The sequence below is a fragment of the Stigmatopora nigra genome, chromosome 13, assembly GCF_051989575.1.
Source record: "Stigmatopora nigra isolate UIUO_SnigA chromosome 13, RoL_Snig_1.1, whole genome shotgun sequence".
Lineage (NCBI taxonomy): Eukaryota > Metazoa > Chordata > Actinopteri > Syngnathiformes > Syngnathidae > Stigmatopora > Stigmatopora nigra.
The window spans coordinates 13,415,678-13,430,728 of record NC_135520.1 but is presented as its reverse complement, the minus strand read 5'-3'; the positions used below and the strand labels follow the sequence as shown (position 1 = coordinate 13,430,728).

The 15,051-nt window shown below is 39.7% G+C and overlaps 1 protein-coding gene across 7 annotated transcripts in view; it reads right to left on the bottom strand.

The window, feature by feature from the left end:
* The window catches only part of dicer1 (dicer 1, ribonuclease type III), a 172,366-nt gene that overhangs the window by 128,597 nt on the left and 28,718 nt on the right, over nt 1-15,051 (bottom strand). For 6 of the 7 annotated variants that reach the window (XM_077730529.1, XM_077730532.1, XM_077730533.1 and 3 more), the window contains 3 exons: nt 10,624-10,781; nt 8,016-8,184; nt 385-857 (listed from right to left, as the gene is read on the bottom strand). In XM_077730529.1, coding sequence (XP_077586655.1) covers nt 385-857; nt 8,016-8,184; nt 10,624-10,781 — 800 coding nt within the window. Of the gene's footprint in view, nt 1-380; nt 858-8,015; nt 8,185-10,623; nt 10,782-15,051 lie in introns of those variants that run through there. The other variant, XM_077730534.1, reaches the window with a different exon arrangement.

The window sequence follows — 15,051 nt, the reverse complement described above, 5'->3', positions numbered from 1 at the left end:
AAAATGGTATACTCTAAACTCTGACGCAAAGAAAACCACTAATATTGGATGATTACATATATCATATTTAGTTTCTTGGTGCTAAAGCTTCAAAGTTTACAGATTGCTTGTTTGATTATAATTGCATTCAGGTTTTATAATTGTTATAATTCATTTACTTTATAAACTTTAAGTGATTTTTTAAAAAATGCCACCAAAAAGGATCAGTTATTTAGTATCGTACATTTGTTGTTTACATATTTAAAAATATATATTCTTCCTTCCTCTATTGTACAAAATCCTAATCCAACAGATTTGAAAAAAAAATTCAGTGTGCCGTTTCACCTCTAGTGTTCATTACTTTGTAGACTGGCTCTCACACACAAGTCATTTTTTTAAACCTACCGATTCAGGACGACTGCAGTGTAGCGCCGCTCCACAAAAATAATTCCACATAAAATGTTAGTGAATGGTGAGGGAAAGTTGGCTTCAGGCCTTTCTTTGGTCTCTGCCTCGTCATCATCATCTTCCTCTTCAGAATCACTCCAAGAAACATAATTGTCTTGGTTGCGGTTGTTGTACCACTCCACACTCTCAAATTGCTGCCTCTCAAAGGGTTTGTACTCATGCAAAATCTCCAACAGTCGGAGAACCTTTGGTGTGACAAACTTCAGGTCCAAGGATGCTGGAGAAAAATATTCCTCGCAAAGGGCATGTACTTTTCTGAGAATGGTATCAGTGAACAGCAGAAACTTGCGGTTAATTGCTCCTTGTTCATGCTTGATGTACTTCTGGAGCTCACGCACCATGATACCTGCTGCTTTATCTGCACACCAAGGGCCCAGCACCTGCAGCACCGCCCTGCAGTCACTTAGGACCTGAACAAGATGGGAAGAAAGTGGTTTGAATTCCTTAAAAAAAATTCAGAATTTTTAACAAAAGGAATTAAAACGGAGTGTAATGACGATTTGTTTCCTTAATTTAGTCATGTCATATTTTTTTTTGGGGGGGGGGGGGGATTTCTTTTGACCATCATATTCACTCACACTTAAGCTGCTCCCTTAAAATTAATGAAGGTTAAAATTTTTCGCGTTTAAACCGCCCGGTTCACAATTCTCACCTCTATATTCATGACATTTTAATACGGAGTACATATGTGTTACTTTAAAGGGAAAGATCTAGAGAAAAATCATCACACATGGTATTTCTGAGATACTGTTTGAATCAAAAGCACATTATTAGGGTCAATATCATAAGGAAGCTTACATCATAAGGAAGCTTAGATGCATGTACTTGTAAACGCTAAATATCAAATTATTAAATTTGTAAAAAATAAATAAGTTTCTTGATGACAACCAAATGATTAGCAGAAATTACAATTTTCTTACCAAAAGTTTAAGATGTTGTGGCGGTCAAATTGCCCTTAGTGTCGAAATATCTCGATTTTTTCAACGGTTAATATTACTGCAATTGTTGTCACTTTCGAACAAGAAATTTAAAAAAAATTAAAAAACAAAGCAGAATTTTGTTGTATGTCATAATCACAAATGTACAATCAATTCCTTTGTGTTTCGAAAGGGTGTTGCCTGGACATGACAAATTCAAAAGGAAGTCACGTGAGCAGTATATGGATGCAATAATAGCATGAGATACACATTAGGCAGGTATCGAGGCTGATATTTTAACGATCAACCGTAAGACATTTGATCAACCTTAACAACTATCGGGATGTGATGACAGGGTGAACAATGCACACACCTATCGAGGCTACTCGAGCATGTTTAACTATGGTAAGATGGTGTCGCCCTAAGCGAGCAGTGACAGACACAAGTGAGTTATGTCAAGTTTTAGGCACGTCAAAATTAATTTTGTTTAGCATTTTATCTGTTTGTATTTTCTCTATTAAAAAAAGACCAAATCAGGTATGGTATAATGCTGAAAATCACATGGTTTAATTTTAAAATAATTTATTTAATTTATTTCCAGATTAGAGTGGAAAATACGTTTTTGTTCACCCTAAAACTAGCAAAATTGCCGGTTGTCAAAGAGGACTAACTTCTTCTAACGAGGTCTCCACTCGTTACCTGTATTAATATCATCTCTTTTTGACTCAGTATCGGTATAAAAGACACCTGTCCACAACAATGTTACCTCTCATTTTTCATGTATCTGGGCATACACACAAGTTCCCTGAGCAAACTGAGGACTACTGTGAGCAACATCAGATATGCACGTTTTATTTTTAAATAAGTAATTTGGTCCACTTAAAAAACAGACAAAAATTTGAAAAATGGGATGTGTAAATGTTATACAGTATGTGAGAGTCCTGTTTTGGCCTGGCTGAGGTTCCTGTTCTGGAAGATATGAGGCATATACACCTTTCAGACATTTTGCTCACATTAAAACGTTCACATATTGCACAATGACTTGTGCTGTAGCTTGTGATGCAGTACAAATTGTTGTAACACTTAGTCTGTAAAATATCAAATTACATAGTTTTTCTTGGCATTTCTACTACCCATAAAGGATGTAAAAACATTTAATGAATAATATCCCAAAAAACAAAATCTTAACAGTCACTAGAATATACACAAATTAACTTAAATTGTACCCTATTTTTCATGTCTGTCCTTCTCACTTCTCCAATGGTTGTACACTGTCCAGGTTGATGGCTTCGTCTGCTTCTTGCTTTGACTTTATGCGCATCAGCTTGTCCAAATGTGTCACTTCAAGACAATTTCTGGATTTTGTTTTGATATGATTCATTACACTAAATCATCTTTGAGTCGGCACTGGAAGCTTGAAATGTAGCACAAATATCCACAAGCAGTGAGATCTCCTTTAGCTCCTCACATCGAAGTGTTGCAGCAACATGAAATCATAGGCGCCATTCAAAGTGGCTGCTTGTTGCAATAGCTCCCTAAACCCTCACTCGTATTCTGTGTTTTTGCAGCTTTTTTACTGTTTATTTTTACGTTTTATTGTCTCTTAAGATTTTACTTGTTACTTTACATTATATATTATACTTGATACTTTAATGTTTTAAAACTTTACTTTCAAGACTCTACTCCAAGACTCAAGCTGAGAGGCAGTCTATTGGTTTAGTTTATCTTTTCAAATTCAGTTTAGTTTATCTTTTAAAATTTTGAACATTACATTTGTGACCCACTCAGCCATGCCTACGCTGTTTTACAATGTAGCTTGCAGCACGGGGGCCCCACAAGGCACAGTGCTTTCCCCACCCCTCTTCTCCCTCTACACATCAGACTTCAAACATAATACAGACACCTGCCACCTCCAGAAGTTCTCTGATGACACTGCTATTGTTGGACGAGTGATGGACGGGAACGACCTGGAGTACAGGGCAGTCATCACAACCTTTGTTGACTGGTGTGGGCAAAACCACCTCTATATCAACTTCAGTGAGACAAAGGAAATGATCATCAACTTTTGGAAGACTCCTCAACAGACCACTCAGGTGAACATCCAGGGTAAAGACATTGAAATTGTGGAGAATTTGAAGTACCTGGGTGTTCACCTCAACAACAAACTAGACTGATCCACAAACACAGATGCCCTCTGCTGATGAGGTCCCCATTGCCTCTTTGACACGGTCGCGCCACTGTACACCCATCTTCAAGTATTAGGAATGCAAATTCTCATATTTTGCTCTAGAAAAGCAGTGTCCTTCCATTACACTCAGGTTGCATCTTGTTAAAGTAAGGCAGAGTTGTGCTAGCTCACCCAAAACATCACCCAGAGCAGTGATAGTAACCTTCAATTTTGAATCACTCAGCTTTTTGTAGCAGTACCTTGCCACTGGATCTCTGTTATCGGTGTATTCTCTTTAACAAAATTCTGCAAGCACAGTGAAGTTACTCAGAACAGCATTGACAGCTTGGTTCTGCGACAGCTGTCACACTTCGTTTAGCGGCCTGAATGTGCATCTTCATCAAGAATCTTTGCCAGGTCCTCCATTTTGCCCCTCTACACAGTGGACCGAGAGAAAGTGGAATAGACAGTTGTTAGAAGAGTTTCAACATCTTGCTTTGAAGGCACATTTTTCCATAAGTCCTCTCTGTGGGCCACACAATTTTGTTCAGTTAGGTGTGGTATTTGGCGCTTTAACAAAGCTGCAACTTCATTGTTTTCAGCATTACTGAGGCACCATCCGAGGTCAGCATCACCATTTTCTGCATGTCCAGTCCATGTTAGGAGTAAAACTGAGTTATTCCTTGCACAATATCTTGAGCAGTGCATGCTGTGAGCTGGATGATGTCACCAAATGCTGTTTTGTAGTTAAAATCATTTTCCTCCCTGTATTTAATATATATATATGGCTAGCATTTTGTGTATTGATGTTTGTGCTCGCATCTACTATCAAGGTATGCCGGGGTGCATTTTAAATACTGCACATAGTCTCATTCTGCACAATGTCATTGATTGAGTTCATAAATTCAAAGGCATAGTTTTTGCTTGGCCAGCTTTCTGGTATACTCACATACTTTGCCATGTGTTTGTGGATTTGTTGAACTGACCGCATTGATGCATTCATTTGTTGGCAAGTAAAATATTGTCAATAAGAACTTTAACTTGTTCAGGGTCCGATTTTGTTTTGTGTGAAAGCTTTTTCTCTCGGCTTTTTGCACTCTACCGCAATAATGTACCAATCCCGTCCCATCTTGAGTCTTCGTACAGTTTCGACAGCTTTTAAATGACTTTCATACTGAAGATGAGGCTCGAGATAGTCCAGATTCCATTCAATCCACATTTTTCCATCTGAAAACTCATTTGCTAATTTGACATCGCTAAATGTTTTGCAGAGTAGACCTTCCTCACTTGAAAAAGAAAAAAATCTCACCCAATTTCACCTCTTTTTCTTCTATTTGCACAAACTCCGACAACCACTACATCAGGGGTGGCCAACCAGTCAGAGACCAAGAGCCACATTTTTTACTGTGTTACCGCAAAGAGCCACATTTTTTACTGTGTTACCGCAAAGAGCCACATTTTTTACTGTGTTACCGCAAAGAGCCACATTTTTTACTGTTACCGCAAAGAGCCACATCACACATACCTTTGCTCAGCCAGATTTATTGTAAATGTCACACACCAGCATAGTAATGACATAAATTGACTCCTACAGTACTAACAGCACAGGCCAGTCATTATCAACAATGAACATTGTGTGCACTGTCTCACACAGACAAACTCTCAGTTCAACCAAGTCCACAAACAAAAATATAATAATTTACAATAGCGTTTTTCTTTTACTATGCATGTTACTTAGTGGGACTTCTGTCATAAAATCAGAGCCTATTTTTGCGCAACATTCGCTCCTTGTGAGCTGTCATTTATTATGAATGGCTTTTAACTAGCGCGCCCACCACGTGGGTGTACACCTCGCTCTCCTATTGGCTGCTCCCGGCTGAGCACTCTTGCCTTGGTCTGCCTCGCAGGGGGTGTGGCTTTTTGTGTGCGCGACGCCCTTCATTGTCGCTTCTGGTTCACGGGAGCTCTCCCACTCTGTTAAAAATGTTTACTCAAATGACCTTGCTCCTACTGGGAAACTTTGAGGTATTTTCATCCCAAGCACATGCGCATTGGACGAAAATACCGTATTGAACTCAAGCGAAGCGCACACGCAAATAAAAATAAAACACAAATACAAACTTTGATATGGACGTAAGAGCCGCATGAGACCGGGCTAAGAGCCGCATGCGGCTCGGGAGCCGCGGGTTGGCCACCCCTGCAGTACATCTTAAAAGAACTGCATTTATTTTTTACTGTGGCTTGGTGAGTGGATGTGGCGCTGCCTGTTTGTTTTGCCATGATGCAGGGTTTGTATTAGTGTTACAGCTGTCAGCCTGGACACACATTATGTAGTAGGGTGTGTTGTTTCTTTTCATCTGCAGGCAGATGTGGCTCCACCCCTGTGCCAAGGGGCTCAGTCCAACACAGTTGTGACTACTTCTCCATCATCCCTACTTCAATTAATATTATCTTCCAGTCCTTATTTAAACGCTTATTTTTCAGTTCATCCTTGATTCTTGACTTTGACTTCTTTGACTGCTTGTGATTGTAAATGCTGAGGCAGTGGAGTCCTTTTTTTCTTTAGGAAGACATTGTTTGGTGTAAAGTAAGTTTTGATTGCCCCAGCTTCACCTGATATTGAGTACGTTACTCCTTGTTATATTGAGTACGTTACTCCTTGTTATATTGAGTACGTTACTCCTTGTTATATTGAGTATTTATGTTCACTAAGTTAATTATTTGGGGTTGCATAGGGGGATTTCAGATAAGTTTAGACACCCCGGATATACATATAGTTTGTTGCATTTATACAGTACTTTATTCCACTGTCTATACTTTGATTACATCAGTTCTGACAGTGGCACCCCTATAGCCTTATTTCCTGTATTTTGTGGGTGTTCATTTGAACACCTGTCTGGGAAGGTGTTTTTTTACCGTTATTATTTGAGGGGGCCACTTCAGTATCTTTGTTTCCCCTATGTTATCCCGTAGTCCAGGTTTTGGTGGACTTTGTCCTTCATAAAGTATCACTGAATTGCTACTTGCAGTGTGTGTCTGACTCATCATTGACTGAATCCTTCTTCTGTGATAGTTGAGACTCCCTGGTATATCTTACCATCAGGGGGAGTCGTAACAATTAGCAACTATTAACCTGTTAGCTAACCTGCATGGCGCATGTAGGCAGGGCCGAGACACAATCACCGGCAATGCCATGATTGGCTTCGTACCGTATGTGAACCGTATCATATCAATGGCTGAACACCTGTCACTCATTGAGTGAGAAACAATAAACAATATTATTGGGCGAATTAATTAGATTAAGTATAATATTAGATATTAATGAATGTTATGTTGATGTTGTTTATGCGCTGAGAATGTGCGTGCAGTGCACTATTGCGCACGCGTGCAGTTTAGGGGAAACATTGGTCCACAACCTCTCATACTCCAAAATCCACCATGGCCAAGACCAAAGAGCTATCAAAGGAGACCAGAGACAAAATTGTAGCACTGCACCAGTCTGGGAAGACTAAATCTGCAATAGGTAAAACGCTTGGTGTGAAGAAATCAACTGTGGGAGCAATTATTAGAAAATGGAATACATACAAGACCTCTGATAATCTCCCTCGATCTGGGGCTCCATGCAAGAACTCACCTCGTGGCGTCAAAAGGATAAAAAGAATGGTGAGCAAAAATCCCATAACCACAAGTGGGAACCGAGTGAATGAGCTATAGAGAGCTGGGACCATCGTAACAAAGGCGTAGCTGGGTCTTTCAGCATGACAATGATCCCAAACACAATGCCAGGGCAACAAAGGAGTGGCTTCATAAGAAGCATTTCAAGGTCCTGGTTTTGCCTAGCCAGTCTCCAGATCTCAACCCCATTGAAAATCTGTGAAGGGAGTTGAAAGTCTGTGTTGCCCAACGAGAGCCCAAAAACATAACTGCCCTAGAAGAGATCTGCATGGATGAATTGGTCGAAATACCAGCAACAGTGTGTGAAAAGCTTGAGAAGAGTTCCATAAATCGTTTGGCCACTGTTATTGCCAGTATTGGATGAACTTTTGGTATTGACCAAATACTTATTTTCTACCATCATTTGCAAATACATTCTTTAAAAGTCAAACAATTAGATCTTCTTGTCTTTTTTTCTCTCCACATTCTGAGATATACATATGTTGACAATTACAGGTCTCTCTAATCTTTCAAAGTAGGAAAATTTGCCCGAGTCGTGGTTGACTAAATACCTTTGCCCTACTGTAAACTGTACCCTTGATTCAGTCATCATGTTTTGTCCGACAAAAGGGGATTATATGCGAGTAACTACGGTAAATATACACATACATATACATATACACACATACAAACATTGTATACAGTGAGGTGTTTGACCGTATTTATGCATATGAAAGGTGTATTCATTAAAGAGGCAGCTATTGCTGCTATGGAACTATCACTTCATTTACTCTAAAGGCAATTAAAATGGCAATTGTAATCCCTCTGACCTGCCGTGAGATGACTGTCGGGCCAATGTCTTCTGTTGCAATTGACATGTTGCAGTCATTCAAGAAGTTGAGAGCTTCATCTAACTCCACTTTAAGACGAGCAGCGAGTCCTCTGTTATCCAGATAAGGGCCACAATCCAGGACCACCTCTCTTGGCTGAGAGGCATATCTTGAAACGGTTGAATAAAATACAATAAATAAACTAATAGAAAAAAAACATAGTAGTTTATTCAACATTTCTTGTCTTGTTAGAACATATAATCAATCATATGTGAGCTGGCAGAGCAAAATGAGCCAGAAGTGGTACATAGGTGAGTCCACATTAAACTATAAATTAAATAGATGTTACAGATAAGTTCTTTTATTTTTTAATCAAGATGACAAATTTGTACTCAAGTTACCTCTCTCAATCTGTCCTCAGGAAAATGGTTCATGCGTGTTGTGTAAGAGATTGCAATAAAACAAGCACTGCCAAAATAAGACTGTTGTATGACGTCCGAACAAGAAATAAACGTACTAATTAGTTGCTTACAAATAAGTAAAACGCTGAAGCTTCAACATATGCGTTTTGTATTTATGTACATATATACACTTACACACACACACATTTACACACACACACACACACACACACACATTTACACACACACACACACACATTTACACACATTTACACACACACACACATTTACACACACACACACACATTTACACACACACACACATTTACACACACACACACACACACACATTTACACACACACACACATTTACACACACACACACACACACACACACACACACACACACATTTACACACACACACACACACACACACACACACATTTACACACACACACACACACACATTTACACACACACACACACACATTTACACACACACACACACACATTTACACACACACACACACACATTTACACACACACACACACACACACATTTACACACACACACATTTACACACACACACACATTTACACACACACACACATTTACACACACACACATTTACACACACACACACATTTACACACACACACATTTACACACACACACACATTTACACACACACACACACTTACACACACACACACATTTACACACACACACTTACACACACACACACATTTACACACACACACACATTGACACACACACACATTTACACACACACACACATTTACACACATACACACACACATTTACACACACACACACACACATTTACACACACACACACACACATTTACGCACACACATGTTTACACACACACAAATTTACACACACACACACACACATTTACACACACACACACACACACACACACACACACATACATTAGTCTTTTCACATGCTTAAATCTGTAATGCACTTGAGAATAGTACTTGTGTACTTGTATTTTTGTATAAGCAGTAAAACAAGTAGTATGATAGTAATGATAGATCATGTGTGGTCTACATTATCCAGAAATTTGAGTGACTACTGTATGCTGTCACACTCAAGAGTGCTATGACCAAGTGACAAATTATGTGGCCGAGTTGGGTTATTTTTTTATTGCTAAATTGCTAGTGTTGCCTTAAAGCAGTGCTTCTCAAATAGTGGGGCGCGCCCCCTGGGGGGGCGCGGTGCGATACCTGGGGGGGCGCGTGTAACCCTGGGGAACATGATTTTATTTGGCCGTACTAGTATAAAGTGTAATTGCGCATCCACAACAGTAGCTGGCAGTTGCGCTCTCATTGTTACTTCTGTCATGTTTGTGAGAGTGCAACATTTCACATGTTGTACCTATAACACTTTTATAAAATGATTTTATTTTTAGTCACGGTGGGAAGTGGGGGGGCGCGAATAGTTTTCTTTCTTGCTAGGGGGGGCCTAACAGAAAATAATTGAGAAGCACTGCCTTAAAGCCACCGAAAGTATTCTTCTATGTTGTTTTAGTCTGAATATTTTCTTCAATACTGCTTTAACCAAGGGACAAAAGACGTGTGGCCAAAGTGTTGTTTTTTTTAGGAAGCTAAACTGCAGTAAAAAAAGGGGTGCTAGATGTTTGGCATGCTGGCCAACTTCCCTGGAGAATGGCATGGGAACCCAAACAAGGCGGCATTAGTTTTAAATGATAAACAATTCAACATTTTATGGCCTGTTTTGTTTGTAAAGTCAATGGTCGTAAATGTGAAATATTCACTATGTGAATGGAGCCCAAAATGAATCCATGCCATGACAGTCATGTTTTTTTTCGGACCAGTTAATTTTGTATTTCATGTTAAAACCAGTAAAAATGCCGTCTGCAGGTTCCCTCACTCTTCTGGTGTCTTTGTTTTTTTAAGAAAGCTGACGGTTACAAAAATTAATTATTTTTTACAATCTTAATAATAAATGTCCTTTGTGAGTCTTGATCTTAGAAATTTGAATACCCTTTGACAAGAGTCAATCATTTAATTAATATGGGGCTCTTCAGACTGGGCTCTCAGTGTGTCATACATATATATGAATGTGCCATATAATCCTCAATTTGGGAAAAATGTGTCACTGTGACTGATTTTACTGTGTCTGTCACATAATCCATGCATAATTATTAAAAAGACCTGTCCAAAACTACAAGGTCAGTGGCAGTTTCAGCATTGCTCTTCAGCACTTGCTCCAGAGTCTGGATTTTTTGCTCAAGATCTGTTGGGTCACAATTGCCATTGAGAATGGAGGCTGTGAGACCAAGAATACGAGGACTGCCAGTGTCATCAAAGAGCTGCAGAAAGTGAAACAAGAGCAAATGGATTAGAATTATATAGAATGATTTTTAGCATTACATCACAGGTCAAGCCAAGCAATAGTTGAGGTTGATTGAATAGAATCCATAAAGAACTTTTCATAAATCTTAAAAACAATATTCAAAATGGGATATTTTGTCAAATAAAAAGCCATAAAGTTTTGAGCTTATTCCAAGGAAGCATATTGACTTACCAGTGCTGTGTAGGCCTACTCCCTTTAAAAAAAACCCGGAATCATTTGTCAATTCTTGTAATTCACAACGCACTCGTGTAACCAAATTATTTCGGTTTACAGTGCATTTGAATCAAAATGGCGGAAACCATAGCGTGTGAATTCCGAGGCATATATGTTGAAAGTGTGGTACTTTTCCGAAATAGTTGCTTAAAAAAAATCTAAGTTACAATTTATTTGGATTTCCAGACCAGTGTAGTTGGCAGCTCTGTATAATGAACAGTTGAAATACCAATTACCACAAAATATAAGGCCTGATCGGTGTCTCATTTGAGCTGGGACATTTTGATGTGTGCATGCGGAATCCCAATGTATATTCTTAAAGGTCACTGTTCGGAAGACACATTTGCCTCTTTTAGTAAGCATCAGGACCTTTGCACTTCTCACGGTTCTCTTGCCTGACATGCACAAGCAATGACAGCCGCTCATTAGATTGATTTTAGACAATTCAAACGTGTGCTGTTATTAAATGCATCAATTAGGTTCCCTTTGGAGTTGATGCAGCTGTCTCAGTTGCCCCACTCCCAACTCGGTGCCGGGAACGTTCGCCTCTTGTGTCTCTTGATGAGATAAAGAATTAAGTTTGATAATTGGTTTAATTGATGCACTAAAATAATTACCAATTAAGTTTGAAATTGGATTGGATCCTTTTTAAAATAACATATTTGATGTGATTGATTTTGAAATTACAAGTGTCAAAGTTCATTGCCTTTTATGTTTACAATGTTTGCAAATGTTTATAAAAATTCATTGCCAAATTTAAAGTTTTTGGACCCTAAACATTTTCTGGTTCTGGTGAAATCAAAATAAGTAATATAACAACTTTCTTACTTTCTTACTTTTCTCAACTGTCTTAATTTTACAATTGATCCCTTCTGATTTTAGTCCAATATCGTAGTTTTACACCCAAAGCAGTTATTGTGTGTGTGATCCCTTACATCGCAAAAAGTTGAAGCGAGTGAAACCTAGAACTTGCCATTTGATTAACGCAAAAATAAGCAACCATAAACTTTAATCTTATAATACATTTTTTCGAATCATCCAAAATTAAATAGTATTACTCAGTATGACTTTTTTTCCAATATGGCGCCGTCCAGTGGCAGCCGGTGGCAGTAGCTTTGTCCACTCTTATGTTTTTAGTGTTTTACACCGTTTCTATCTTTTTTTATTACATTTTAATACTTCTTAATACATTACTTTTGACTTTACTTTGTACTATACTTTTTTCTTTAATATTTTTACAACTTTCATGGTTCTGATAGCCTGGCTTCTTTCTGCCACTCTTTTTTGGAACCATTCAGCCATGCCTAAATTGTCATACACATGGGATTAGCTGTGAACAATTCGCAGCAGAAGGAGCAACACTTCTATGACGCTGGAATTCCGGAGCTGGACAAAAATCCTGGGAGGAGAAGCGGCGCTTCAGACCAATCATTTCATGTATGATGATAGGGAAAGTGAGATCCCTCCCCATAAGATGGAAGAGCTGTCTGCGCTTACAAGGCCGAAAACAGAGTGAGGGGTTGTATTTTGCTACTGTGGATTCTTGGGTTACAGACTTCTGAGAGACAGTGCGGAAAAACTTGGAAGGGTAATTGATAGGTTCCCAACAGGAATTCCCAAATGCACGCACAAATAAAAGAGACAGGAGACTCATCTGTGGTTGTATTGCAAGAGAGAATCGAACCGACCCGTCTTTGTCCAAGTTCATTCTGGCATTAAACACATATTTACCCTGTTTATTACCTTCAAGGACCCTAGTTACAATGACAATCTCGGGAGAGGCAAGAAAATACGAGTGAAAAGTCAATAGATGTTTTAGCAGTCAAAACAAATGAAGGTCATGTTGAGCCGAAGGTTCTTCTCCACATTCCAGCAGTCCAAGATGATTCGACCTTCATTCGTTTGGACATAGTTTCTAGCAGATGTTTTAAAGGACTTTTCTATGTCGGTAAGCTAAGTAAATCAAAGTGGTCTTCATTGCGAGCAGATATATAATAAGTTAAGACTGATAAGCTAACTTGCGACGAAAAAAAAAATGTAACACTAATAAGCCTAACAGTAACTGCATATTTTCAACCATGGTGAGTCTGCAGTTCTCTGTGGAGTATAAATGTATTCTTTATACTTTTATTCAGTATAGTCACTAGGATAGAATTTTGCAGAGCCTAGTGGAAATTTCCATCGTGACACCTATGAGTTAGGGGCGCGTCATATGCCAAGACACGCCCATTTCTATGTTCACCTATTCCCGCCTAAAGTTTGTACCTAGGTCACATGACCCTTTGTTAATAAAACTGGCTTAACTGTTGGGGGTAGCGAGGGATTCGAATTGGTCAGGCTGGGGGATGGACACATCTGACCCCTCCTTCAACTGAAGTCTAGTGAATCTCATCAAGACCGACTCTGCGTGCTTCCTCTGATCCGAAGTTGTAGAATGTATATGGTTTTAAACCTGACATTCTCTATCTTGTGGAAGACTTCCTGTGTGTGGCTTCAGTTTTATCCAACTTTACAACATCTTTTTCTTGTGTCTGTATCCATTTTTGCTACTGCAACCAAGATGGTGCCGCTCAAATGGCAGCCAGTAGCGGTAGCTCCATCTGCTCTTGCTCGTTTAGTTTGCTGCTTTTCTGTCTTTTTTTTATTGCATTTTGGTATTTATTAATGATTTCCCATATACTTCGCTTTGCTTTGTACTCTGGTTTTTGCTTTGTGGTTCTGCGGCCTTTGCGACTCAACCCCACCCGTCGCGTGGCTTGGTTTCTTAGTGCTAGTCTTAGACGTCTTTGTAGCCGTTCAGCAGTGCCCCCGCTGACATGCATGCAGGATAACCTGTAAGCAGTGGATGATAGTGCCGGGAGAAGAGGCAACGCTCCAGACCGAGCATTCCATCCATATGGGAGCATGAGATCTCTCCCAGGTCAGAAGAAGGAGCTGCCAGTGCTTGCTGGGCTGCTTGTGTACTTGTGAAGCCCCACACTAGCCTATCCCTTGCTGCTGATTAGGTGATGGGACAGCTTAGAAGGATCTAGGCAAGGAAGATGATCTTTAAAACGTCCAGGTTAATAAAGGACGGTGTGGTAACCTCGGTCCCCGTGCAGGTCCCCACCTTGTAGACTTCCTGTGTGTGGATCCAGTTTTTTACCTAGGTCTACAATGTATTGTGATCTGTCTTGCTACTACAACCAATACATTTCCCAAATACGGGATGAAATAAAGTTCTATCCTAACAAATCTCATCCTACAATTTTTCTCTCGGAATATAACATTGTATGACTTTGTGCAAACCAAATCATTTATTGCAGAGGGGCGGATGCACTGAAATAAACAATCAGTTTTTTTAAGTCTTCGTTTCAGTTCGATGGTTGACTTCTATCAAGCTGGTGCTCATACTTGTTCCGAGGCATTGCTTGGTTTAGCCCCGCTTATGTCTGTTTGAATCAATCAAGTACTGTCCGAAGGGGAAAAAACTGGCGATTAGCAATAGTAACTAATTCCTAAGATAGACAAGGGCCATCACAGCATTTACACCATTTGAAGTAAGGCACCGCTGACCTTGCCTTGATGTTGTGAAATGGTGGGCAGAATACTTCAAAAACTTTACCCGGACGCCTTCCCATGAAGATGCACAGCCCATAAATTATGGGGCGGGCTCTCCTGTCCCTGGAGTAGAAATCACTCTGATAGTTCAACAGCTTTTTGAGGGCAAGACCCCAAGGGGTTTGTTGGAGGTCTCACCAGTGTTCTAACTGCAGGGGATCACCGATCTAAGCATATATTCGGGTGTACTGGAAGGTAGGGTTACTACCTTAACAACCTGTGGGTCGTGACCAAACGGACAAGACCTCCGATAAAAGCGGGCAGAGGATGCCCAAGCTGTCCCTTTAGGAGCTTGGACATCCGGGAGGGACTATGGAGTAGAGCTTCTACTCCTTTGCATCGGGAGGAGCCAGATGACATCACTTGGGCATGTAATTAGTGTGCCTCTGGTTGCTACAGAAATGAGAGGTTCC